Source organism: Scyliorhinus torazame, chromosome 6 (genome assembly GCF_047496885.1).
Source record: "Scyliorhinus torazame isolate Kashiwa2021f chromosome 6, sScyTor2.1, whole genome shotgun sequence".
NCBI classification, from domain to species: Eukaryota; Metazoa; Chordata; class Chondrichthyes; order Carcharhiniformes; family Scyliorhinidae; genus Scyliorhinus; species Scyliorhinus torazame.
In genome coordinates this window covers 10,074,097-10,099,185 of record NC_092712.1, presented here as the reverse complement: position 1 = coordinate 10,099,185, position 25,089 = coordinate 10,074,097, and the positions used below count along the sequence as shown (strand labels likewise).

The 25,089-nt window shown below is 54.1% G+C and overlaps 1 protein-coding gene across 5 annotated transcripts in view; it reads left to right on the top strand.

The window, feature by feature from the left end:
- Positions 1-25,089, top strand: part of LOC140424668 (alanine aminotransferase 2-like) — a 195,852-nt gene that overhangs the window by 165,236 nt on the left and 5,527 nt on the right. For all 5 annotated transcript variants that reach the window (XM_072507929.1, XM_072507928.1, XM_072507930.1 and 2 more), the window contains 2 exons: positions 10,694-10,849; positions 16,689-16,801. In XM_072507929.1, coding sequence (XP_072364030.1) covers positions 10,694-10,849; positions 16,689-16,801 — 269 coding nt within the window. The remainder of the gene's footprint in view (positions 1-10,693; positions 10,850-16,688; positions 16,802-25,089) is intronic.

Sequence of the window (25,089 nt, the reverse complement as noted above, 5' to 3'; positions counted from 1 at the left end):
CCCCGTGCTGTACCTGTCCTGGGAGTGTTTGATGGGGACAGTGTAGAGGGAGCTTTACTCTGTATCTAACCCCGTGCTGTACCTGTCCGGGGAGTGTTTGCTGGGGACAGTGTAGAGGGAGTTTTACCCTGTAACCCCTTCCTGTACCTATCCTGGGAGTGTTTGATGGGGTCAGTGTAGAAGGAGCTTTACTCTGTATCTAACCCCGTGCTGTTCCTGTCCTGGGAGTGTTTGATGGGGACAGTGTAGTGGGAGCTTTACTCAGTATCTAACCCCATGCTGTACCTGTCCTGGGAGTGTTTGATGGGGTCAGTGTAGAAGGAGCTTTACTCAGTATCTAACCCCGTGCTGTACTTGTCCTAGGAGTGTTTGATGGGGTCAGTGTAGAAGGAGCTTTACTCTATATCTAACACCGTGCTGTACCTGTCCTGGGAGTGTTTGATGGGGTCAGTGTAGAAGGAGCTTTACTCTGTATCTAACCCCGTGCTGTTCCTGTCCTGGGAGTGTTTGATGGGGACAGTGTAGTGGGAGCTTTACTCAGTATCTAACCCCGTGCTGTACCTGTCCTGTGAGTGTTTGATGGGGTCAGTGTAGAAGGAGCTTTACTCAGTATCTAACCCCGTGCTGTACTTGTCCTGGGAGTGTTTGATGGGGTCAGTGAAGAAGGAGCTTTACTCTGTATCTAACCCCGTGCCGTACCTGTCCTGGGAGTGTTGGATAGGGACAGTGTAGAGGGAGCTTTACTCAGTATCTAACCACGTGCTGTACCTGCCCTGGGAGTGTTTGATGGGGACAGTGTTGAGGGAGCTTTGCTCTGTATCTAACCCCGTGCTGTACCTGTCCTGGGAGTGTTTGATGCGGACAGTGTAGAGGGAACTTCACTCTGTATCTAACCCCGTGCTGTACCTGTCCTGGGAGTGATTGATGGGGACAGTGTTGAGGGAGCTTTACTCTGTATCTAACCCCGTGCTGTACCTCTCCTGGGAGTGTTTGATGGGCACAGTGTAGAGGGAGCTTTACTCTGTATCTAACCCCGTGCTGTACCTGTCCTGGGAGTGTTTGCTGGGGACAGTGTCGAGGGAGTTTTACTCTGTAACCCCTTGCTGTACCTATCCTGGGAGTGTTTGATGGGGTCAGTGTAGAAGGAGCTTTACTCTGTATCTAACCCCGTGCTGTACCTGTCCTGGGAGTGTTTGATGGGGACAGTGGAGTGGGAGCTTTACTCAGTATCTAACCCCGTGCTGTACCTGTCCTGGGAGTGTTTGGTCGGGTCAGTGTAGAAGGAGCTTTACTCTGTATCTAACCCCGTGCTCTACTTGTCCTGGGAGTGTTTGATGGGGTCAGTGTAGAAGGAGCTTTACTCTGTATCTAACACCGTGCTGTACCTGCCCTGGGAGTGTTTGATGGGGTCAGTGTAGAAGGAGCTTTACTCTGTATCTAACCCCGTGCTGTACCTGTCCTGGGAGTGTTGGATAGGGACAGTGTAGAGGGATCTTTACTCAGTATCTAACCCCGTGCTGCACCTGTCCTGGGAGTGTTTGATGGGGACAGTGTTGAGGGAGCTTTACTCTGTATCTAACCCCGTGCTGTACCTGTCCTGGGAGTGTTTGATGGGGACAGTGTAGAGGGAGCTTTACTCTGTATCCAACCCCGTGCTGTACCTGTCCTGGGAGTGTTTGATGGGGACAGTGTAGAGGGAGCTTTACTCTGTATCTAACCCCGTGCTGTACCTGTCCTCGGAGTGTTTGATGGGGACAGTGTAGAGGGAGCTTTACTCTGTATCTAACCCCGTGCTGTACCTGTCCTGGGAGTGTTTAATGAGGACAGTGTAGAGGGAGCTTTACTCTGGTCTAACCCCGTGCTGTACCTGTCCTGGGAGTGTTTGATGGGGACAGTGTAGAGGGAGCTCTACTCTGTATCTAATCGCATGCTGTTCCTGTCCTGGGAGTGTTTGATGGGGACAGTGTAGAGGGAACTATACTCTGTATCAAACCCCGTGCTGTACCTGTCCTGGGAGTGTTTAATGAGGACAGTGTAGAAGGAGCTTTACTCTGGATCTAACCCCGTGCTGTACCTGTCCTGGGAGTGTTTGATGGGGACAATGTAGAGGGAGCTTTACTCTCTATCTAACCCCGTGCTGTACCTGTCCTAGGAGTGTTTGATGGGGACAATGTAGAGGGAGCTTTACTCTCTATCTAACCCCGTGCTGTATCTGTCCTGGGAGTGCTTGATGGGTACAGTGTAGAGGGAGCTTTACTCTGTATCTAACCCCGTGCTGTACCTGTCCTGGGGGTATTTGATGGGGACAGTGTAGAGGGAGATTTACTCTGTATCTAACCCGTGCTGTACCTGTCCTGGGAGTGATTGATGGGGACAGTGTGGAGGGAGCTTTACTCTGTATCTAACCCGTGCTATACCTGTCCTTGGAGTGTTTGATGGGGACAGTGTGGAGGGAGCTTTACTATGTATCTAACCACGTGCTGCACCTGTCCTGGGAGTGTTTGATGGCGACAGTGTAGAGGGAGCTTTACTCTGTATCTAACCCTGTGCTGTACCTGTCCTGGGAGTGTTTGATGGGGACAGTGTAGAGGGAGCTTTACTCTGTATCTAACCCCGTGCTGTACCTGTCCTGGGAGTGTTTGCTGGGGACAGTTTAGAGGGAGCTTTACTCTGTATCTAACCCCGTGCTGTACCTGTCCTGGGAGTTTTTGCTGGGGACAGTGTAGAGGGAGCTTTACTCTGTATCTAACACCGTGCTGTACCTGTCCTGGGAGTGTTTGATGGGGACAGTGTAGAGGGAGCTTTACTCTGTATCTAACCCCGTGCTGTACCTGTCCTGGGAGTGTTTGCTGCGGACAGTGTGGAAGGAGCTTTACTCTGTATCTAACCCCGTGCTGTACCTGTCCTGGGAGTTTTTGCTGGGGACAGTGTAGTGGGAGTTTTACTCTGTAACCCCTTGCTGTACCTATCCTGGGAGTGTTTGATGGGGTCAGTGTAGAAGGAGCTTTACTCTGTATCTAACCCCGTGCTTTACCTGTCCTGGGAGTGTTTGATGGGGACAGTGTAGTGGGAGCTTTACTCAGTATCTAACCCCGTGCTGTACCTGTCCTGGGAGTGTTTGATGGGGTCAGTGTAGAAGGAGCTTTACTCTGTATCTAACCCCGTGCTGTACTTGTCCTGGGAGTGTTTGATGGGGTCAGTGTAGAAGGAGCTTTACTCTGTATCTAACCCCGTGCTGTACCTGTCCTGGGAGTGTTGGATAGGGACAGTGTAGAGGGAGCTTTACTCTCTATCTAACCCCGTGCAGTACCTGTCCTGGGAGTGTTTGATGGGGACAGTGTAGAGGGAACTTTACTCTGTATCTAACCCCGTGCTGTACCTGTCCTGGGAGTGTTTGATGGGGACAGTGTAAAGGGAGCTTTACTCTATATCTAATCCCGTGCTGTTCCTGGTCTGGGAGTGTTTGATGGGGACAGTGTAGAGGGAGCTTTACTCTGTATCTAACCCGTGCTGTACCTGTCCTGGGAGTGATTGATGGGGACAGTGTAGAGGGAGCTTTACTCTGTATCTAACCCGTGCTATACCTGTCCTGGGAGTGTTTGATGGGGACAGTGTGGAGGGAGCTTTACTATGTATCTAACCACGTGCTTCACCTGTCCTGGGAGTGTTTGATGGGGACAGTGTAGAGGGAGCTTTACTCTGTATCTAACCCTGTGCTGTACCTGTCCTGGGAGTGTTTGATGGGGACAGTGTAAAGTGAGCTTTACTCTGTATCTAACCCTGTGCTGTACCTGTCCTGGGAGTGTTTGATGGGGACAGTGTAGAGGGAGCTTTACTCTGTATCTAACCCCGTGCTGTACCTGTCCTGGGAGTGTTTGATGGGGTCAGTGTAGAAGGAGCTTTACTCTGTATCTAACACCGTGCTGTACCTGTCCTGGGAGTGTTTGATGGAGTCAGTGTAGAAGGAGCTTTACTCTGTACCTAACACCGTGCTGTACCTGTCCTGGGAGTGTTTGATGGGGTCAGTGTAGAAGGAGCTTTACTCTGTATCTAACCCCGTGCTGTACCTGTCCTGGGAGTGTTGGATAGGGACAGTGTAGAGGGAGCTTTACTCAGTATCTAACCCCGTGCTGTACCTGTCCTGGGAGTGTTTGATGGGGTCAGTGTAGAAGGAGCTTTACTCTGTATCTAACCCCGTGCTGTACCTCTCCTGGGAGTGTTTGATGGGGACAGTGTAGAGGGAGCTTTACTCTGTATCTAACCCCGTGCTGTACCTGTCCTGGGAGTGTTTGCTGGGGACAGTGTGGAAGGAGCTTTACTCTGTATCTAACCCCTTGCTGTACCTATCCTGGGAGTGTTTGCTGGGGACAGTGTAGAGGGAGTTTTACCCTGTAATCCCTTCCTGTACCTATCCTGGGAGTGTTTGATGGGGTCAGTGTAGAAGGAGCTTTACTCTGTATCTAACCCCGTGCTGTTCCTGTCCTGGGAGTGTTTGATGGGGACAGTGCAGTGGGAGCTTTACTCAGTATCTAACCCCGTGCTGTACCTGTCCTGGGAGTGTTTGATGGGGTCAGTGTAGAAGGAGCTTTACTCTGTATCTAACCCCGTGTTGTACCTGTCCTGGGAGTGTTTGATGGGGACAGTGTAGTGGGAGCTTTACTCAGTATCTAACCCCGTGCTGTACCTGTCCTGGGAGTGTTTGATGGGGTCAGTGTAGAAGGAGCTTTACTCTGTATCTAACCCCGTGCTGTACTTGTCCTGGGAGTGTTTGATGGGGTCAGTGTAGAAGGAGCTTTACTCTGTATCTAACACCGTGCTGTACCTGTCCTGGGAGTGTTTGAAGGGGTCAGTGTAGAAGGAGCTTTACTCTGTATCTAACCCAGTGCTGTACCTGTCCTGGGAGTGTTGGATAGGGAAAGTGTAGAGGGAGCTTTACTCTCGATCTAACCCCGTGCTGTACCTGTCCTGGGAGTATTTGATGTGGACAGTGGAGAGGGAGCTTTACTTTGTATCTAACCCCGTGCTGTACCTGTCCTGGGAGTGTTTGATGGGGTCAGTGTAGAAGGAGCTTTACTCTGTATCTAACCCCGTGCTGTACCTCTCCTGGGAGTGTTTGATGGGGACAGTGTAGAGGGAGCTTTACTCTGTATCTAACCCCGTGCTGTACCTGTCCTGGGAGTGTTTGCTGGGGACAGTGTAGAGGGAGTTTTACCCTGTAACCCCTTCCTGTACCTATCCTGGGAGTGTTTGATGGGGTCAGTGTAGAAGGAGCTTTACTCTGTATCTAACCCCGTGCTGTTCCTGTCCTGGGAGTGTTTGATGGGGACAGTGTAGTGGGAGCTTTACTCAGTATCTAACCCCGTGCTGTACCTGTCCTGGGAGTGTTTGATGGGGTCAGTGTAGAAGGAGCTTTACTCAGTATCTAACCCCGTGCTGTACTTGTCCTGGGAGTGTTTGATGGGGTCAGTGTAGAAGGAGCTTTACTCAGTATCTAACCCCGTGCTGTACTTGTCCTGGGAGTGTTTGATGGGGTCAGTGTAGAAGGAGCTTTACTCAGTATCTAACCCCATGCTGTACCTGTCCTGGGAGTGTTTGATGGGGTCAGTGAAGAAGGAGCTTTACTCTGTATCTAACCCCGTGCTGTACCTGTCCTGGGAGTGTTGGATAGGGACAGTGTAGAGGGAGCTTTACTCAGTATCTAACCCCGTGCTGTACCTGCCCTGGGAGTGTTTGATGGGGACAGTGTTGAGGGAGCTTTGCTCTGTATCTAACCCCGTGCTGTACCTGTCCTGGGAGTGTTTGATGCGGACAGAGTAGAGGGAACTTCACTCTGTATCTAACCCCGTGCTGTACCTGTCCTGGGAGTGATTGATGGGGACAGTGTTGAGGGAGCTTTACTCTGTATCTAACCCCGTGCTGTACCTGTCCTGGGAGTGTTGGATATGGACAGTGTAGAGGGAGCTTTACTCAGTATCTAACCCCGTGCTGTACCTGTCCTGGGAGTGTTTGATGGGGTCAGTGTAGAAGGAGCTTTACTCTGTATCTAACCCCGTGCTGTACCTCTCCTGGGAGTGTTTGATGGGCACAGTGTAGAGGGAGCTTTACTCTGTATCTAACCCCGTGCTGTACCTGTCCTGGGAGTGTTTGCTGGGGACAGTGTCGAGGGAGTTTTACTCTGTAACCCCTTGCTGTACCTATCCTGGGAGTGTTTGATGGGGTCAGTGTAGAAGGAGCTTTACTCTGTATCTAACCCCGTGCTGTACCTGTCCTGGGAGTGTTTGATGGGGACAGTGGAGTGGGAGCTTTACTCAGTATCTAACCCCGTGCTGTACCTGTCCTGGGAGTGTTTGGTCGGGTCAGTGTAGAAGGAGCTTTACTCTGTATCTAACCCCGTGCTCTACTTGTCCTGGGAGTGTTTGATGGGGTCAGTGTAGAAGGAGCTTTACTCTGTATCTAACACCGTGCTGTACCTGCCCTGGGAGTGTTTGATGGGGTCAGTGTAGAAGGAGCTTTACTCTGTATCTAACCCCGTGCTGTACCTGTCCTGGGAGTGTTTGATGGGGACAGTGTAGAGGGAGCTTTACTCTGTATCTAACCCCGTGCTGTACCTGTCCGGGGAGTGTTTGCTGGGGACAGTGTAGAGGGAGTTTTACCCTGTAACCCCTTCCTGTACCTATCCTGGGAGTGTTTGATGGGGTCAGTGTAGAAGGAGCTTTACTCTGTATCTAACCCCGTGCTGTTCCTGTCCTGGGAGTGTTTGATGGGGACAGTGTAGTGGGAGCTTTACTCAGTATCTAACCCCATGCTGTACCTGTCCTGGGAGTGTTTGATGGGGTCAGTGTAGAAGGAGCTTTACTCAGTATCTAACCCCGTGCTGTACTTGTCCTAGGAGTGTTTGATGGGGTCAGTGTAGAAGGAGCTTTACTCTATATCTAACACCGTGCTGTACCTGTCCTGGGAGTGTTTGATGGGGTCAGTGTAGAAGGAGCTTTACTCTGTATCTAACCCCGTGCTGTTCCTGTCCTGGGAGTGTTTGATGGGGACAGTGTAGTGGGAGCTTTACTCAGTATCTAACCCCGTGCTGTACCTGTCCTGTGAGTGTTTGATGGGGTCAGTGTAGAAGGAGCTTTACTCAGTATCTAACCCCGTGCTGTACTTGTCCTGGGAGTGTTTGATGGGGTCAGTGAAGAAGGAGCTTTACTCTGTATCTAACCCCGTGCCGTACCTGTCCTGGGAGTGTTGGATAGGGACAGTGTAGAGGGAGCTTTACTCAGTATCTAACCACGTGCTGTACCTGCCCTGGGAGTGTTTGATGGGGACAGTGTTGAGGGAGCTTTGCTCTGTATCTAACCCCGTGCTGTACCTGTCCTGGGAGTGTTTGATGCGGACAGTGTAGAGGGAACTTCACTCTGTATCTAACCCCGTGCTGTACCTGTCCTGGGAGTGATTGATGGGGACAGTGTTGAGGGAGCTTTACTCTGTATCTAACCCCGTGCTGTACCTCTCCTGGGAGTGTTTGATGGGCACAGTGTAGAGGGAGCTTTACTCTGTATCTAACCCCGTGCTGTACCTGTCCTGGGAGTGTTTGCTGGGGACAGTGTCGAGGGAGTTTTACTCTGTAACCCCTTGCTGTACCTATCCTGGGAGTGTTTGATGGGGTCAGTGTAGAAGGAGCTTTACTCTGTATCTAACCCCGTGCTGTACCTGTCCTGGGAGTGTTTGATGGGGACAGTGGAGTGGGAGCTTTACTCAGTATCTAACCCCGTGCTGTACCTGTCCTGGGAGTGTTTGGTCGGGTCAGTGTAGAAGGAGCTTTACTCTGTATCTAACCCCGTGCTCTACTTGTCCTGGGAGTGTTTGATGGGGTCAGTGTAGAAGGAGCTTTACTCTGTATCTAACACCGTGCTGTACCTGCCCTGGGAGTGTTTGATGGGGTCAGTGTAGAAGGAGCTTTACTCTGTATCTAACCCCGTGCTGTACCTGTCCTGGGAGTGTTGGATAGGGACAGTGTAGAGGGATCTTTACTCAGTATCTAACCCCGTGCTGCACCTGTCCTGGGAGTGTTTGATGGGGACAGTGTTGAGGGAGCTTTACTCTGTATCTAACCCCGTGCTGTACCTGTCCTGGGAGTGTTTGATGGGGACAGTGTAGAGGGAGCTTTACTCTGTATCCAACCCCGTGCTGTACCTGTCCTGGGAGTGTTTGATGGGGACAGTGTAGAGGGAGCTTTACTCTGTATCTAACCCCGTGCTGTACCTGTCCTCGGAGTGTTTGATGGGGACAGTGTAGAGGGAGCTTTACTCTGTATCTAACCCCGTGCTGTACCTGTCCTGGGAGTGTTTAATGAGGACAGTGTAGAGGGAGCTTTACTCTGGTCTAACCCCGTGCTGTACCTGTCCTGGGAGTGTTTGATGGGGACAGTGTAGAGGGAGCTCTACTCTGTATCTAATCGCATGCTGTTCCTGTCCTGGGAGTGTTTGATGGGGACAGTGTAGAGGGAACTATACTCTGTATCAAACCCCGTGCTGTACCTGTCCTGGGAGTGTTTAATGAGGACAGTGTAGAAGGAGCTTTACTCTGGATCTAACCCCGTGCTGTACCTGTCCTGGGAGTGTTTGATGGGGACAATGTAGAGGGAGCTTTACTCTCTATCTAACCCCGTGCTGTACCTGTCCTAGGAGTGTTTGATGGGGACAATGTAGAGGGAGCTTTACTCTCTATCTAACCCCGTGCTGTATCTGTCCTGGGAGTGCTTGATGGGTACAGTGTAGAGGGAGCTTTACTCTGTATCTAACCCCGTGCTGTACCTGTCCTGGGGGTATTTGATGGGGACAGTGTAGAGGGAGATTTACTCTGTATCTAACCCGTGCTGTACCTGTCCTGGGAGTGATTGATGGGGACAGTGTGGAGGGAGCTTTACTCTGTATCTAACCCGTGCTATACCTGTCCTTGGAGTGTTTGATGGGGACAGTGTGGAGGGAGCTTTACTATGTATCTAACCACGTGCTGCACCTGTCCTGGGAGTGTTTGATGGCGACAGTGTAGAGGGAGCTTTACTCTGTATCTAACCCTGTGCTGTACCTGTCCTGGGAGTGTTTGATGGGGACAGTGTAGAGGGAGCTTTACTCTGTATCTAACCCCGTGCTGTACCTGTCCTGGGAGTGTTTGCTGGGGACAGTTTAGAGGGAGCTTTACTCTGTATCTAACCCCGTGCTGTACCTGTCCTGGGAGTTTTTGCTGGGGACAGTGTAGAGGGAGCTTTACTCTGTATCTAACACCGTGCTGTACCTGTCCTGGGAGTGTTTGATGGGGACAGTGTAGAGGGAGCTTTACTCTGTATCTAACCCCGTGCTGTACCTGTCCTGGGAGTGTTTGCTGCGGACAGTGTGGAAGGAGCTTTACTCTGTATCTAACCCCGTGCTGTACCTGTCCTGGGAGTTTTTGCTGGGGACAGTGTAGTGGGAGTTTTACTCTGTAACCCCTTGCTGTACCTATCCTGGGAGTGTTTGATGGGGTCAGTGTAGAAGGAGCTTTACTCTGTATCTAACCCCGTGCTTTACCTGTCCTGGGAGTGTTTGATGGGGACAGTGTAGTGGGAGCTTTACTCAGTATCTAACCCCGTGCTGTACCTGTCCTGGGAGTGTTTGATGGGGTCAGTGTAGAAGGAGCTTTACTCTGTATCTAACCCCGTGCTGTACTTGTCCTGGGAGTGTTTGATGGGGTCAGTGTAGAAGGAGCTTTACTCTGTATCTAACCCCGTGCTGTACCTGTCCTGGGAGTGTTGGATAGGGACAGTGTAGAGGGAGTTTTACTCTCTATCTAACCCCGTGCAGTACCTGTCCTGGGAGTGTTTGATGGGGACAGTGTAGAGGGAACTTTACTCTGTATCTAACCCCGTGCTGTACCTGTCCTGGGAGTGTTTGATGTGGACAGTGGAGAGGGAGCTTTACTTTGTATCTAACCCCGTGCTCTACCTGTCCTGGGAGTGTTTGATGGGGACAGTGTAGATGGAGCTTTACTCTGTATCTAACCCCGTGCTGTACCTGTCCTGGGAGTGTTTGATGGGGACAGTGTAGAGGGAGCTTTACTCTGTATCTAACCCCGTGCTGTACCTGTCCTGGGAGTTTTTGATGAGGACAGTGTAGTGGGAGCTTTACTCAGTATCTAACCCCGTGCTGTACCTGTCCTGGGAGTGTTTGATGGGGACAGTGTAGAGGGAGCTTTACTCTGTATCTAACCCCGTGCTGTACCTGTCCTGGGAGTGTTTGATGGGGACAGTGTAGAGGGAGCTTTACTCTGTATCTAACCCCGTGCTGTACCTGTCCTGGGAGTGTTTGATGAGGACAGTGTAGTGGGAGCTTTACTCAGTATCTAACCCCGTGCTGTACCTGTCCTGGGAGTGTTTGATGGGGACAGTGTAGTGGGAGCTTTACTCTGTATCTAACCCCGTGCTGTACCTGTCCTGGGTGTGTTTGATGGGGACAGTGTAGAGGGAGCTTTACTCTGTATCTAACCCCGTGCTGTACCTGTCCTGGGAGTGTTTGGTGGGGACAGTGTTACAGGTATTTTTAATCTGTATCTATATCTGAGCTTCCTTGTTGCCATTTGTATCTCGACTCTGTGATGGAGGGATCTCAGTAAGTGAAGCCAATGTATTGAAGATTTTCAATTTGCCTCTCTGTGCTGTCTCCAGGAGAAGAACGCTGTGCTGGACAGTTTGGCCGAAAGAGCGCGTCTGATTGAGGACATTTTCTGTAACATCCCCGGGTTCCGCTGTAACCCTGTGCAAGGAGCCATGTACTCGTTCCCCAGGATTGACCTCCCTCCCAAGGCCATCGAGGCAGCTCAGGTAAAACCCACGGATCTACCAAAGCTTTAGTAACAGCAAGGTGAACCTTAACCTTTGAACCCTGTTGCAATCCCAGACCAGACCCAGCAGTGGCTCGGACACTGGACCAAATCCCCAATATTTTAGTTTATTTTGTTAGACTGTGCGGAAGGAATGAGCGAATGCATGAAAAAAAAAATAGGGCTTGGAATTTTAAAGCAATACTTTATTATGAATAAAATATTAAACTCTTTAACCTCACACCCAAAAAGGACAGCTTAGAATTACCCCTGAACAATCAAAGTCAATTCCTCATTAAACAACAAGAAAAGACACACACAGCTCTTAATCCAGTTTAACGTTAGCAGGGTACAGAGTAATACTCCCTTTGCAGACAGATTTGGGCCCAGTTAGAATACTTTCAGACTCTGGCTGAATGTCTTCAGATAGCACTTCACCTGGGTTGTTTCAGTCTCTTCCTTGTCTTCAGGCAAGACTGCTCTGCTTTAAATAGTATTACTCTTTTTTTTTGCCATCCTGCTGGGAGAGAATTGTGGACTCAGTCTGGAAGATCGGGATGTAGGAACACCGGAATTGGGAGCAGAAGGAGGCAATTCAGCCCTTCAAGCCTGCTCCGACATTCAATCAGGTCATGGCTGATCCCTTCCGGGTCTTTAACCCATTTTTAATCAAAAATATATTTACCTCCTTGAAACCATTTAATGATTCCGATTCCAATGCACTATGGGGCAGGGCGTTCCACACAATATCCACACTCTGTGAGTAGTTCCTCCTCATCTCAGATCTAAATCTACCCCCTCTGAACCTATATCCGAGACCTCAACTCACCTCCCCAGTCAAACCACAGTCCATTAGCCTAGAATAAAAACGCATTCCCTTGTCAATTGTCCCATAACAGCCTCCCCAAACAGGCGCCGGAAAATGTGGTGACTAGGGGTTTTTCACAGTAACTTCATTTGAAGTCTACTTGTGACAATAAGCGATTTTCATTTCATTTCATTTCACCTGCTATTCCCTCAAAGCTAAACAAAATCCTTTTTCAAACCACAGCAGCCAATCACACGATACCCTCAGGCTTCTAATTCTTAACCTGTCCCAATATCTGGGTACCAATATTCTGAAAGTGTTCCCATCATCACAACCCCAGCAAGCCACAGCAGGACCTGAACAATATCCAGGCTCGGGCTGACAAGTTACATTCGCGCCACACAAGTGCCAGGCAGTGACCATCTCCGATAAGAGAGAATCTAACCACCGCCCCGTGACATTCAACGGCATTACCATCGCTGAATCCCCCACAATCAACACCCTGGGGGTGACCATTGATCAGAAACTGAACTGGACCCAGGCACATTAATACTGTGGCTACCAGGGCAGGTCAGAGGCTGGGAATCCTACAGCGAGTAACTCACCTCCTGATCCCCCAGAGCCTGTCCACCATCGACAAGGCACAAGTCAGGAGTGTGATGGAAAACTCTCCACTTGCCTGGATGAGCGCAGCTCCAACAACACTCGAGAAGCTCGACACCATCCAGGACAAAGCAGCCCCGCTTGATTGCTCCCCTTTCCACAAACATTCAAACCCTCCACCACCGACAAACAGCGGCAGCCGTGTGTCCCATCTACAAGATGCACTGCAGCAACTCACCAAGGTTCCTCAGGCAGCTCCTTCCAAACCCACGGCCACTACCATCTAGAAGGACAAGAGCAGCAGATACCTGGGAATCCCACCACCTGGAGGTTCTCATCCAAGTCACTCACCACCCTGACTGGGAAATATATCGGCCGTTCCTTCCCTGTTGCTGGGGCCCTGGAACTCCCTCCCTAACAGCACGGTGGGTGTACCTACACCTCAGAGACTGCAGCGGTTCAAGAAGGCAGCTCACCCCCACCTTCTCAAGGGGAAATCACCTACGAACATACTAATTAGGATCAGGAGCAGGCCACTCGGCCCCTCCAGGCTGCCCCTCCATTCAATGAGGTCATTGGCTGATCTGATTGTAACGTCAACCCCACATTCCTGCTGACCCCCCGATAACCTTTCAGCCCCTCGTTCATCAAGAATCTATCTCGCTCGGCCTTAACAATACTCAAAGATTCTGAATCCACCGCCCTTTGAGGAAGAGAGTCACCCCCCTCGGAGAGAAAATACTTCTCCTCATTTCCATTTTAACCAGGTGACCCCCTCCTTTTTAAACAGTGACCCCCCTCCTTCTAGATTCTCCCACAAGAGGAAAAACCCTCTCCACACCCACCCTGTCAACACCCCTCAGCATCGCAAAGGTTTCGATCAAGTCGCTCTCACTCTCCTAAATCCAGACGATACAAACCCAACCTTTCCTCATCAGACAATGCAGCAGCACGGTGGTTAGCACTGTTGCTTCACCGCGCCAGGGTCCCAGGTTCGATTCCGGCTTGGGTCACTGTCTGTGCGGAGCCTGCACATCCTCCCCGTGTCTACGTGGGTTTCCTCCGGGTGCTCCGGTTTCCTCCCACAGTCCAAAGATGTGCAGGTTAGGTGGATTGGCCATGATAAATTGCCCTTAGTGACCAGAAAGGTTCGGTGGGGTTACTGGGTTACGGGGATAGGGTGGAGGCATGGGGCTAAAGTAGGGAGCTCTTTCCAAGGGCCGGTGCAGACGCGATGGGCCGAATGGCCTCCTTCAGCACTGTGAATTTGTGACGTCTGTGACAACCCACCCATTACTGATGTTAGTCTCCTCTGGATTAACGCTAAATGTTGGCCTGGCCAGTAAGATCCACACACACAGAGTAAAATAAATTAAAAAGCAAGCTGCTGCATTCTTGTATCTTTAACACCATTTCTGAGATTTGAATTGGGACAAAGATAATAATAATAATAATAATCGCTTATTGTCACAAGTAGGCTCAATGAAGTTACTGTGAAAAGCTCCTAGTCGCCACATTCCGGCACCTGTTTGGGGAGGCTGGTACGGGATTCGAACCCCCGCTGCTGGTCTTGTTCTGCTTTACAAGCCAGGCCCTCGCGCCTGTTACACAGGAACAGGAGGAGGCCCATTCAGCCCCTCGAGCCTGTTACACAGGAACAGGAGGAGGCCCATTCAGCCTCTCGAGCCTGTTACACAGGAACAGGAGGAGGCCCATTCAGCCCCTCGAGACTGTTACACAGGAACAGGAGGAGGCCCATTCAGCCCCTCGAGCCTGTTACACGGGAACAGGAGGAGGCCCATTCAGCCCCTCGAGCCTGTTACACAGGAACAGGAGGAGGCCCATTCAGCCCCTCGAGCCTGTTACACGGGAACAGGAGGAGGCCCATTCAGCCCCTCGAGCCTGTTACACAGGAACAGGAGGTGGCCCATTCAGCCCCTCGAGCCTGTTACACAGGAACAGGAGGAGGCCCATTCAGCCCCTCGAGCCTGTTACACAGGAACAGGAGGTGGCCCATTCAGCCCCTCGAGCCTATCACACAGGAACAGGAGGAGGCCCATTCAGCCCCTCGAGCCTGTCACACAGGAACAGGAGGAAGCCCATTCAGCCCCTCGAACATGTTACACAGGAACAGGAGGAGGCCCATTCAGCCCCTCGAGCCTGTCACACAGGAACAGGAGGAGGCCCATTCAGCCCCGCGAACCTGTTACACAGGAACAGGAGGAGGCCCATTCAGCCCCTCGAACCTGTTTCACAGGAACAGGAGGAGGCCCATTCAGCCCCTCGAACCTGTTACACAGGAACAGGAGGAGGCCCATTCAGCCCCTCTCCAGCCTGTTACACAGGAACAGGAGGAGGCCCATTCAGCCCCCTCCTCGCGCCTGTTACACAGGAACAGGAGGAGGCCCATTCAGCCCCTCGATCCTGTTACACAGGAACAGGAGGAGGCCCATTCAGCCCCCTCCTCGAGCCTGTTACACAGGAACAGGAGGAGTCCCATTCAGCCACTCGAACCTGTACAGGAGGAGCCCCATTCAGCCCCTCCTCGAGTCTGTTACACAGGAACAGGAGGAGGCCCATTCATCCCCTCTTCGAGTCTGTTACACAGGAACAGGAGGAGGCCCATTCAGCCCCTCGAGCCAGTCACACGGGAACAGAAGGAGGCCCATTCAGCCCCCTCCTCGAGCCTGTTACACAGGAACAAGAGGAGGCCCATTCAGCCCCTCGAACCTGTTACACAGGAACAGGATGAGGCCCATTCAGCCCCTCGAGCCTGTTACACAGGAACAGGAGGTGGCCCATTCAGCCCCGCTAGCCTGTCACACAGGAACAGGAGGAGGCCCATTCAGCCCCTCGAGCCTGTCACACAGGAACAGGAGGAGGCCCATTCAGCCCCTCGAACATGTTACACAGGAACAGGAGGAGGCCCATTCAGCCCCTCGAGCCTGTCACACAGGAACAGGAGGAGGCCCATTCAGCCCCGCGAACCTGTTACTTAGGAACAGGAGGAGGCCCATTCAGCCCCTCGAACCTGTTTCACAGGAACAGGAGGAGGCCCATTCAGCCCCTCGAACCTGTTACACAGGAACAGGAGGAGGCCCATTCAGCCCCCTCCTCGCGCCTGTTACACAGGAACAGGAGGAGGCCCATTCAGCCCCTCGTGCCTGTTACACAGGAACAGGAGGAGGCCCATTCAGCCCCCTCCTCGAGCCTGTTACACAGGAACAGGAGGAGTCCCATTCAGCCCCTCGAACCTGTACAGGAGGAGCCCCATTCAGCCCCTCCTCGAGTCTGTTACACAGGAACAGGAGGAGGCCCATTCATCCCCTCTTCGAGTCTGTTACACAGGAACAGGAGGAGGCCCATTCATCCCCTCTTCGAGTCTGTTACACAGGAACAGGAGGAGGCCCATTCAGCCCCTCGAGCCTGTTACACAGGAACAGGAGGAGTCCCATTCAGCCCCTTGAGCCTGTTACACAGGAACAGGAGGAGGCCCATTCAGTCCCTCGAGCCTGTTACACACGAACAGGAGGAGGCCCATTCAGCCCCTCGAGCCTGGAACACAGGAACAGGAGGAGGCCCATTCAGCCCCTCGAGCCTGGAACACAGGAACAGGAGGAGGCCCATTCAGCCCCTCGAGCCTGTTACGCAGGAACAGGAGGAGGCCCATTCAGCCCCTCGAGCCTGTTACACACGAACAGGAGGAAGCCCATTCAGCCCCTCGAGCCTGGAACACAGGAACAGGAGGAGGCCCATTCAGCCCCTCGAGCCTGTTACACACGAACAGGAGGAGGCCCATTCAGTCCCTCGAGCCTGTTACACACGAACAGGAGGAGGCCCATTCAGCCCCTTGAGCCTGTTACACAGGAACAGGAGGAGGCCCATTCAGTCCCTTGAGCCTGGAACACAGGAACAGAAGGAGGCCCATTCAGCCCCTCGAGCCTGGAACACAGGAACAGGAGGAGGCCCATTCAGTCCCTCGAACCTGTTACACACGAACAGGAGGAGGCCCATTCAGCCCCTCGAGCCTGTTACACAGGAACAGGAGGAGGCCCATTCAGCCCCTCGGTGTTACACAGGAACAGGAAGAGGCCCATTCAGCCACTCGGTGTTACACAGGAACAGGAGGAGGCCCATTCGGCCCCTCGGTGTTACACAGGAACAGGAGGAGGCCCATTCAGCCCCTCGAGCCTGTTCCACAGGAACAGGAGGAGGCCCATTCAGCCCCTTGGTGGTACACAGGAACAGGAGGAGGCCCATTCAGCCCCTTGGTGGTACACAGGAACAGGAGGAGGCCCATTCAGCCCCTTGGTGGTACACAGGAACAGGAGGAGGCCCATTTGGCCCCTGGATTATGAGATCAGGCTGAGAGCTTCCACACCAGGCTATCCGAACACTGCCTCTAATTCATGCTAATTCTTTCCAACAGGAAGCAGGACAGGCTCCCGATATGTTCTTCTGCTTGCAGTTGCTGGAGCAGACAGGAATCTGTGTGGTTCCAGGCAGTGGATTTGGTCAAATCGAAGGCACGCATCATTTCAGGTACAAGGAGGGAGAAAAAGTATTTTTAGAACATCTCTCACTAACTCTGAATACTCCAAAGAAATTCATGTCCAATAAAAAATGGATGAGGTGCAATCAAACAAAGGCACAGACAACCAAATAAAACTCAGCACTCCCTCAGCACCGACCCACTGACAGTGCAGCTCTCCCTCAGAACTGACCCTCTGACAGTGCAGCACTCCCTCAGTACTGACCGTCTGACAGTGCGGCACTCCCTCAGTACTGACCGTCTGACAGTGCAGCACTCCCTCAGTACTGACCGTCTGACAGTGCAACACTCCCTCAGTACTGACCCTCTGACAGTGCGGCACTCCCTCAGTACTGACCGTCTGACAGTACGGCACTCCCTCAGTACTGACCGTCTGACAGTGCGGCACTCCCCCAGTACTGACCGTCTGACAGTGCAGCACTCCCTCAGTACCGACCCTCTGACAGTGCAGCACTCCCTCAGTACTGACCCTCTGACAGTGCGGCACTCCCTCAGTACTGACCCTCTGACAGTGCGGCACTCCCTCAGTACTGACCGTCTGACAGTGCAGCACTCCCTCAGTACCGACCCTCTGACAGTGCGGCACTCCCTCAGTACTGACCCTCTGACAGTGCGGCACTCCCTCAGTACTGACCGTCTGACAGTGCAGCACTCCCTCAGTACTGACCGTCTGACAGTGCGGCACTCCCTCAGTACTGACCGTCTGACAGTGCGGCACTCCCCCAGTACTGACCGTCTGACAGTGCAGCACTCCCTCAGTACCGACCCTCTGACAGTGCAGCACTCCCTCAGTACTGACCCTCTGACAGTGCGGCACTCCCTCAGTACTGACCCTCTGACAGTGCAGCACTCCCTCAGTACTGACCCTCTGACAGTGCAGCACTCCCTCAGTACTGACCGTCTGACAGTGCGGCACTCCCTCAGTACTGACCCTCTGACAGTGCGGCACTCCCTCAGCACCGACCCACTGACAGTGCAGCACTCCCTCAGCACCGACCCACTGACAGTGCAGCACTCCCTCAGTACTGACCCTCTGACAGTGCAGCACTCCCTCAGCACCGACCCACTGACAGTGCAGCACTCCCTCAGTACTGACCCTCTGACAGTGCAGCACTCCCTCAGTACTGACCCTCTGACAGTGCAGCACTCCCTCAGCACCGACCCACTGACAGTGCGGCACTCCCTCAGTACTGACCCTCTGACAGTGCAGCACTCCCTCAGTACTGACCCTCTGACAGTGCAGCACTCCCTCAGTACTGACCCTCTGACAGTGCAGCACTCCCTCAGTACTGACCCTCTGACAGTGCAGCACTCCCTCAGTACTGACCCTCTGACAGTGCGGCACACCCTCAATACTGACCCTCTGACTGTGCAGCACTGCCTCAGTGCTTACCCTCTGGCAGTGCAGCACTCACTCAGTACTGACCCGCTGACAGTGCAGCACTCCCTCAGTACTGACCCGCTGACAGTGTGGCACTCCCTCAGTACTGACCCTCTGACAGTGCAGCACTCCCTCAGTACTGACCCTCTGACAGTGCAGCACTCCCTCAGTACTGACCCTCTGACAGTGCGGCACTCCCTCAGTACTGACCCTCTGACAGTGCGGCACTCCCTCAGTACTGACCCTCTGACAGTGCAGCACTCCCTCAGTACTGACCCTCTGACAGTGCGGCACTCCTTCAATACTGACCCTCTGACAGTGCGGCGCTCCCTCAGTACTGACCCTTTGACAGTGCAGCACTCCCTCAGTACTGACCCTCTGACAGTGCGGCACTCCCTCAGTACTGACCCTCTGACAGTGCAGCACTCCCTCAGTACTGACCCTCTGACAGTGCGGCACTCCCTCAGTACTGACCCTCTGACAGTGCAGCACTCCCTCAGTACTGACCCGCTGACAGTGCGGCACTCCCTCAGTACTGACCCTCTGACAGTGCAGCACTCCCTCAGTACTGACCCTCTGACAGTGCAGCACTCCCTCAGTACTGACCCTCTGACAGTGCGGCACTCCCTCAGTACTGACCCTCTGACAGTGCGGCACTCCCTCAGTACTGACCCTCTGACAGTGCAGCACTCCCTCAGTACTGACCCTCTGACAGTGCGGCACTCCTTCAATACTGACCCTCTGACAGTGCAGCACTCCCTCAGTACTGACCCTCTGACAGTGCGGCGCTCCCTCAGTACTGACCCTTTGACAGTGCAGCACTCCCTCAGTACTGACCCTCTGACAGTGCGGCACTCCCTCAGTACTGACCCTCTGACAGTGCAGCACTCCCTCAGTACAGACCCTCTGACAGTGCGGCACTCCCTCAGTACTGACCCTCTGACAGTGCAGCACTCCCTCAGTACTGACCCTCTGACAGTGCGGCACTCCCTCAATACTGACCCTCTGACAGTGCAGCACTCCCTCAGTACTAACCCTCTGACAGTGCAGCACTCCCTCAGTACTGACCCTCTGACAGTGCGGTACTCCCTCAGTACTGACCCTCTGACAGTGCAGCAATCCCTCAGCACCGACCCTCTGACAGTGCAGCACTCCCTCAGTACTGACACTCTGACAGTACGTCAGTCTCTCAGTCCTGACCCTCTGACAGTGCGGCACTCCCTCAGTACTGACCCTCTGACAGTGCAGCACTCCCTCAGTACTGACCCTCTGACAGTGCGGCACTCCCTCAGTACTGACCCTCTGACAGTGCAGCACTCCCTCAGTACTGACCCTCTGACAGTACGACAGTCTCTCAGTCCTGACCCTCTGACAGTGCGGCACTCCCTCAGTACTGACCCTCTGACAGTGCAGCACTCCCTCAGTACTGACCCTCTGACAGTGCAGCGCTCCCTCAGTACTGACCCTCTGACAGTGCGGCACTCCCTCAGTACTGACCCTCTGACAGTGCGGCACTCCCTCAGTACTGACCCTCGGACAGTGCAGTACTCCCTCAGTACTGACCCTCTGACAGTGCGGCACTCCCTCAGTACTGACCCTCTGACAGTGCAGCACTCCCTCAGCACCGACCCTCTGACAGTGCAGCACTCCCACAGTACTGACACTCTGACAGTACGACAGTCTCTCAGTCCTGACCCTCTGACAGTGCAGCACTCCCTCAGTACTGACCCTCTGACAGTACGACAGTCTCTCAGTCCTGACCCTCTGACAGTGCGGCAATCCCTCAGTACTGACCCTCTGACAGTGCAGCACTCCCTCAGTACTGACCCTCTGACAGTGCAGCGCTCCCTCAGTACTGACCCTCTGACAGTGCGGCACTCCCTCAGTACTGACCCTCTGACAGTGCGGCACTCCCTCAGTACTGACCCTCGGACAGTGCAGTACTCCCTCAGTACTGACCCTCTGACAGTGCGGCACTCCCTCAGTACTGACCCTCTGACAGTGCAGCACTCCCTCAGCACCGACCCTCTGACAGTGCAGCACTCCCACAGTACTGACACTCTGACAGTACGACAGTCTCTCAGTCCTGACCCTCTGACAGTGCGGCACTCCCTCAGCACCGACCCTCCGAGTGGGCAGCACTCCCTCAGTACTGACCCTCTGACAGTGCGGCACTCCCTCAGTACCGACCCTCTGACAGTGCGGCACTCCCTCAGTACTGACCCTCTGACAGTGCAGCACTCCCTCAGTACTGACCCTCTGACAGTGCAGCAATCCCTCAGCACTGAACATCTGACAGTGCAGCACTCCCTCAGTACTGACCCTCTGAAAGTGCAGCACTCCCTCAGGTCTGACCCTCTGACCGTGCAGCACTCCCTCAGTACTGACTCTCTGACAGTGCGGCACTCCCTCAGTACTGACTCTCTGACAGTGCAGCACTCCCTCAGTACTGACCCTCTGACAGTGCTGCACTCCCTCAGTACTGACCCTCTGACAGTGCTGCACTCCCTCAGTACTGACTCTCTGACAGTGCGGCACTCGCTCAGTACTGACTCTCTGTCAGTGCAGCACTCCATCAGTACTGACCCTCTGACAGTGCTGCACTCCCTCAGTACTGACCCACTGACAGTGCAGCACTCCCTCAGTACTGACCCTCTGACAGTGCTGCACTCCCTCAGTACTGACCCTCTGACAGTGCAGCACTCCCTCAGTACTGACCCTCTGACAGTGCAGCACTCCCTCAGTACTGACCCTCTGACAGTGCTGCACTCCCTCAGTACTGACCCTCTGACAGTGCAGCAATCCCTCAGCACTGACCCTCTGACAGTGCGGCACTCCCTCAGTCCAGACCCTCTGACAGTGCAGCGCTCCCTCAGTACTGAGCCTCTGACGGTGCGGCACTCACTCAATACTCAACCTCTGACAGTGCAGCACTCCCTCAGTACTGACCCTCTGACAGTGCGGCGCTCCCTCAGTACTGACCCTCTGACAGTGCGGCACTCCCTCAGTACTGACCCTCTGACAGTGCAGCACTCCCTCAGTACTGACCCTCTGACAGTGCGGCACTCCCTCAGTACTGACCCTCTGACAGTGCAGCACTCCCTCAGTACTGACCCTCTGACAGTGCGGCACTCCCTCAATACTGACCCTCTGACAGTGCATCACTCCCTCAGTACTGACCCTCTCACAGTGCAGCACTCCCTCAGTACTGACCCTCTGACAGTGCAGCACTCCCTCAGTACTGACCCTCTGACAGTGCGGCACTCCCTCAGTACTGACCCTCTGACAGTGCAGCACTCCCTCAGTACTAACCCTCTGACAGTGCAGCACTCCCTCAGTACTGACCCTCTGACAGTGCGGTACTCCCTCAGTACTGACCCTCTGACAGTGCAGCAATCCCTCAGCACTGACCCTCTGACAATGCAGCACTCCCTCAGTACTGACACTCTGACAGTACGTCAGTCTCTCAGTCCTGACCCTCTGACAGTGCGGCACTCCCTCAGCACCGACCATCCGAGTGGGCAGCACTCCCTCAGTACTGACCCTCTGACAGTGCGGCACTCCCTCAGTACTGACCCTCTGACAGTGCGGCACTCCCTCAGTACTGACCCTCTGACAATGCGGCACTCCCTCAGTACTGACCTTCTGAGAGTGCAGCACTCCCTCAGTACTGACCCTCTGACAATGCGGCACTCCCTCAGTACTGACCCTCTGACAATGCGGCACTCCCTCAGTACTGACCCTCTGACAATGCGGCATTCCCTCAGCACCGACCCTCTGGCAGTGCGGCACTCCCTCAGCACCGACCCTCTGACAGTGCAGCACTCCCTCAGTACTGACCCTCTGATAGTGCGGCACTCCCTCAGTACTGACCCTCTGACAGTGCGGCACTCCCTCAGTACTGACCCTCTGACAGTGCTGCACTCCCTCAGTACTGACCCTCTGACAGTGCAGCACTCCCTCAGTACTGACACTCTGACAGTGCAGCACTCCCTCAGTACTGACCCTCCGACAGTGCGGCACTCCCTCAGTACTGATCCTCTGACAGTGCAGCACTCCCTCAGTACTGACCCTCTGACAGTGCGGCACTCCCTCAGTACTGACCCTCTGACAGTGCAGCATACCCTCAGTACTGACCCTCTGACAGTGCAGCACTCCCTCAGTACTGACACTCTGACAGTGCAGCACTCCCTCAGTACTGACCCTCCGACAGTGCGGCACTCCCTCAGTACTGATCCTCTGACAGTGCAGCACTCCCTCAGTACTGACCCTCTGACAGTGCGGCACTCCCTCAGTACTGACCCTCTGACAGTGCAGCATACCCTCAGTACTGACCCTCTGACGGTGCGGCACTCCCTCAGTACTGACCCACTGACAGTGCAGCATACCCTCAGTACTGACCCTCTGACAGTGCAGCACTCCCTCAGTACTGACCCTCTGACAGTGCAGCACTCCCTCAGTACTGACCCTCTGACAGTGCAGCACTCCCTCAGTACTGACCCTCCGACTGTGCGGCACTCCCTCAGTACCGACCCTCTGACAGTGCGGCACTCCCTCAGTACTGACCCTCTGACAGTGCAGCACTCCCTCAGTACCGACCCTCTGACAGTATGGAACTCCCTCAGTACTGACCCTCTGACAGTGCGGCACTCCCTCAGTACTGACCCTCTGACAGTGCAGCACTCCCTCAGCACTGAACCTCTGACAGTGCAGCACTTCCTCAGTACTGACACTCTGACAGTGCGGCACTCCCTCAGTACTGACCCTCTGACAGTGCAGCACTCCCTCAGTACTGACCCTCTGACAGTGCAGCACTCCCTCAGCACTGACCATCTGACAGTGTAGCACTCCCTCAGTACTGACCCTCTGAAAGTGCAGCACTCCCTCAGGACTGACCCTCTGACCGTGCAGCACTCCCTCAGTACTGACTCTCTGACAGTGCGGCACTCGCTCAGTACTGACTCTCTGTCAGTGCAGCACTCCCTCAGTACTGACCCACTGACAGTGCAGCACTCCCTCAGTACTGACCCTCTGACAGTGCTGCACTCCCTCAGTACTGACCCTCTGACAGTGCAGCACTCCCTCAGTACTGACACTCTGACAGTGCAGCACTCCCTCAGTACTGACCCTCCGACAGTGCGGCACTCCCTCAGTACTGATCCTCTGACAGTGCAGCACTCCCTCAGTACTGACCCTCTGACAGTGCTGCACTCCCTCAGTACTGACCCTCTGACAGTGCAGCAATCCCTCAGTACTGACCCTCTGACAGTGCGGCACTCCCTCAGTCCAGACCCTCTGACAGTGCGGCACTCCCTCAGTACTGACCCTCTGACAGTGCGGCACTCCCTCAGTACTGACCCTCTGACAGTGCAGCACTCCCTCAGTACTGACCCTCTGACAGTGCGGCACTCCCTCAATACTGACCCTCTGACAGTGCAGCACTCCCTCAGTACTGACCCTCTGACAGTGCAGCACTCCCTCAGTACTGACCCTCTGACAGTGCAGCACTCCCTCAGTACTGACCCTCTGACAGTGCGGCACTCCCTCAGTACTGACCCTCTGACAGTGCAGCACTCCCTCAGTACTAACCCTCTGACAGTGCAGCACTCCCTCAGTACTGACCCTCTGACAGTGCGGTACTCCCTCAGTACTGACCCTCTGACAGTGCAGCAATCCCTCAGCACTGACCCTCTGACAGTGCAGCACTCCCTCAGTACTGACACTCTGACAGTACGTCAGTCTCTCAGTCCTGACCCTCTGACAGTGCGGCACTCCCTCAGCACCGACCATCCGAGTGGGCAGCACTCCCTCAGTACTGACCCTCTGACAGTGCGGCACTCCTCAGTACTGACCCTCTGACAGTGCTGCACTCCCTCAGTACTGACACTCTGACAGTGCAGCACTCCCTCAGTACTGACCCTCCGACAGTGCGGCACTCCCTCAGTACTGATCCTCTGACAGTGCAGCACTCCCTCAGTACTGACCCTCTGACAGTGCTGCACTCCCTCAGTACTGACCCTCTGACAGTGCAGCAATCCCTCAGTACTGACCCTCTGACAGTGCGGCACTCCCTCAGTCCAGACCCTCTGACAGTGCGGCACTCCCTCAGTACTGACCCTCTGACAGTGCGGCACTCCCTCAGTACTGACCCTCTGACAGTGCAGCACTCCCTCAGTACTGACCCTCTGACAGTGCGGCACTCCCTCAATACTGACCCTCTGACAGTGCAGCACTCCCTCAGTACTGACCCTCTGACAGTGCAGCACTCCCTCAGTACTGACCCTCTGACAGTGCAGCACTCCCTCAGTACTGACCCTCTGACAGTGCGGCACTCCCTCAGTACTGACCCTCTGACAGTGCAGCACTCCCTCAGTACTAACCCTCTGACAGTGCAGCACTCCCTCAGTACTGACCCTCTGACAGTGCGGTACTCCCTCAGTACTGACCCTCTGACAGTGCAGCAATCCCTCAGCACTGACCCTCTGACAGTGCAGCACTCCCTCAGTACTGACACTCTGACAGTACGTCAGTCTCTCAGTCCTGACCCTCTGACAGTGCGGCACTCCCTCAGCACCGACCATCCGAGTGGGCAGCACTCCCTCAGTACTGACCCTCTGACAGTGCGGCACTCCTCAGTACTGACCCTCTGACAGTGCGGCACTCCCTCAGTACTGACCCTCTGACAATGCGGCACTCCCTCAGTACTGACCCTCTGAGAGTGCAGCACTCCCTCAGTACTGACCCTCTGACAATGCGGCACTCCCTCAGTACTGACCCTCTGACAATGCGGCACTCCCTCAGTACTGACCCTCTGACAATGCGGCACTCCCTTAGCACCGACCCTCTGGCAGTGCGGCACTCCCTCAGCACCGACCCTCTGACAGTGCAGCACTCCCT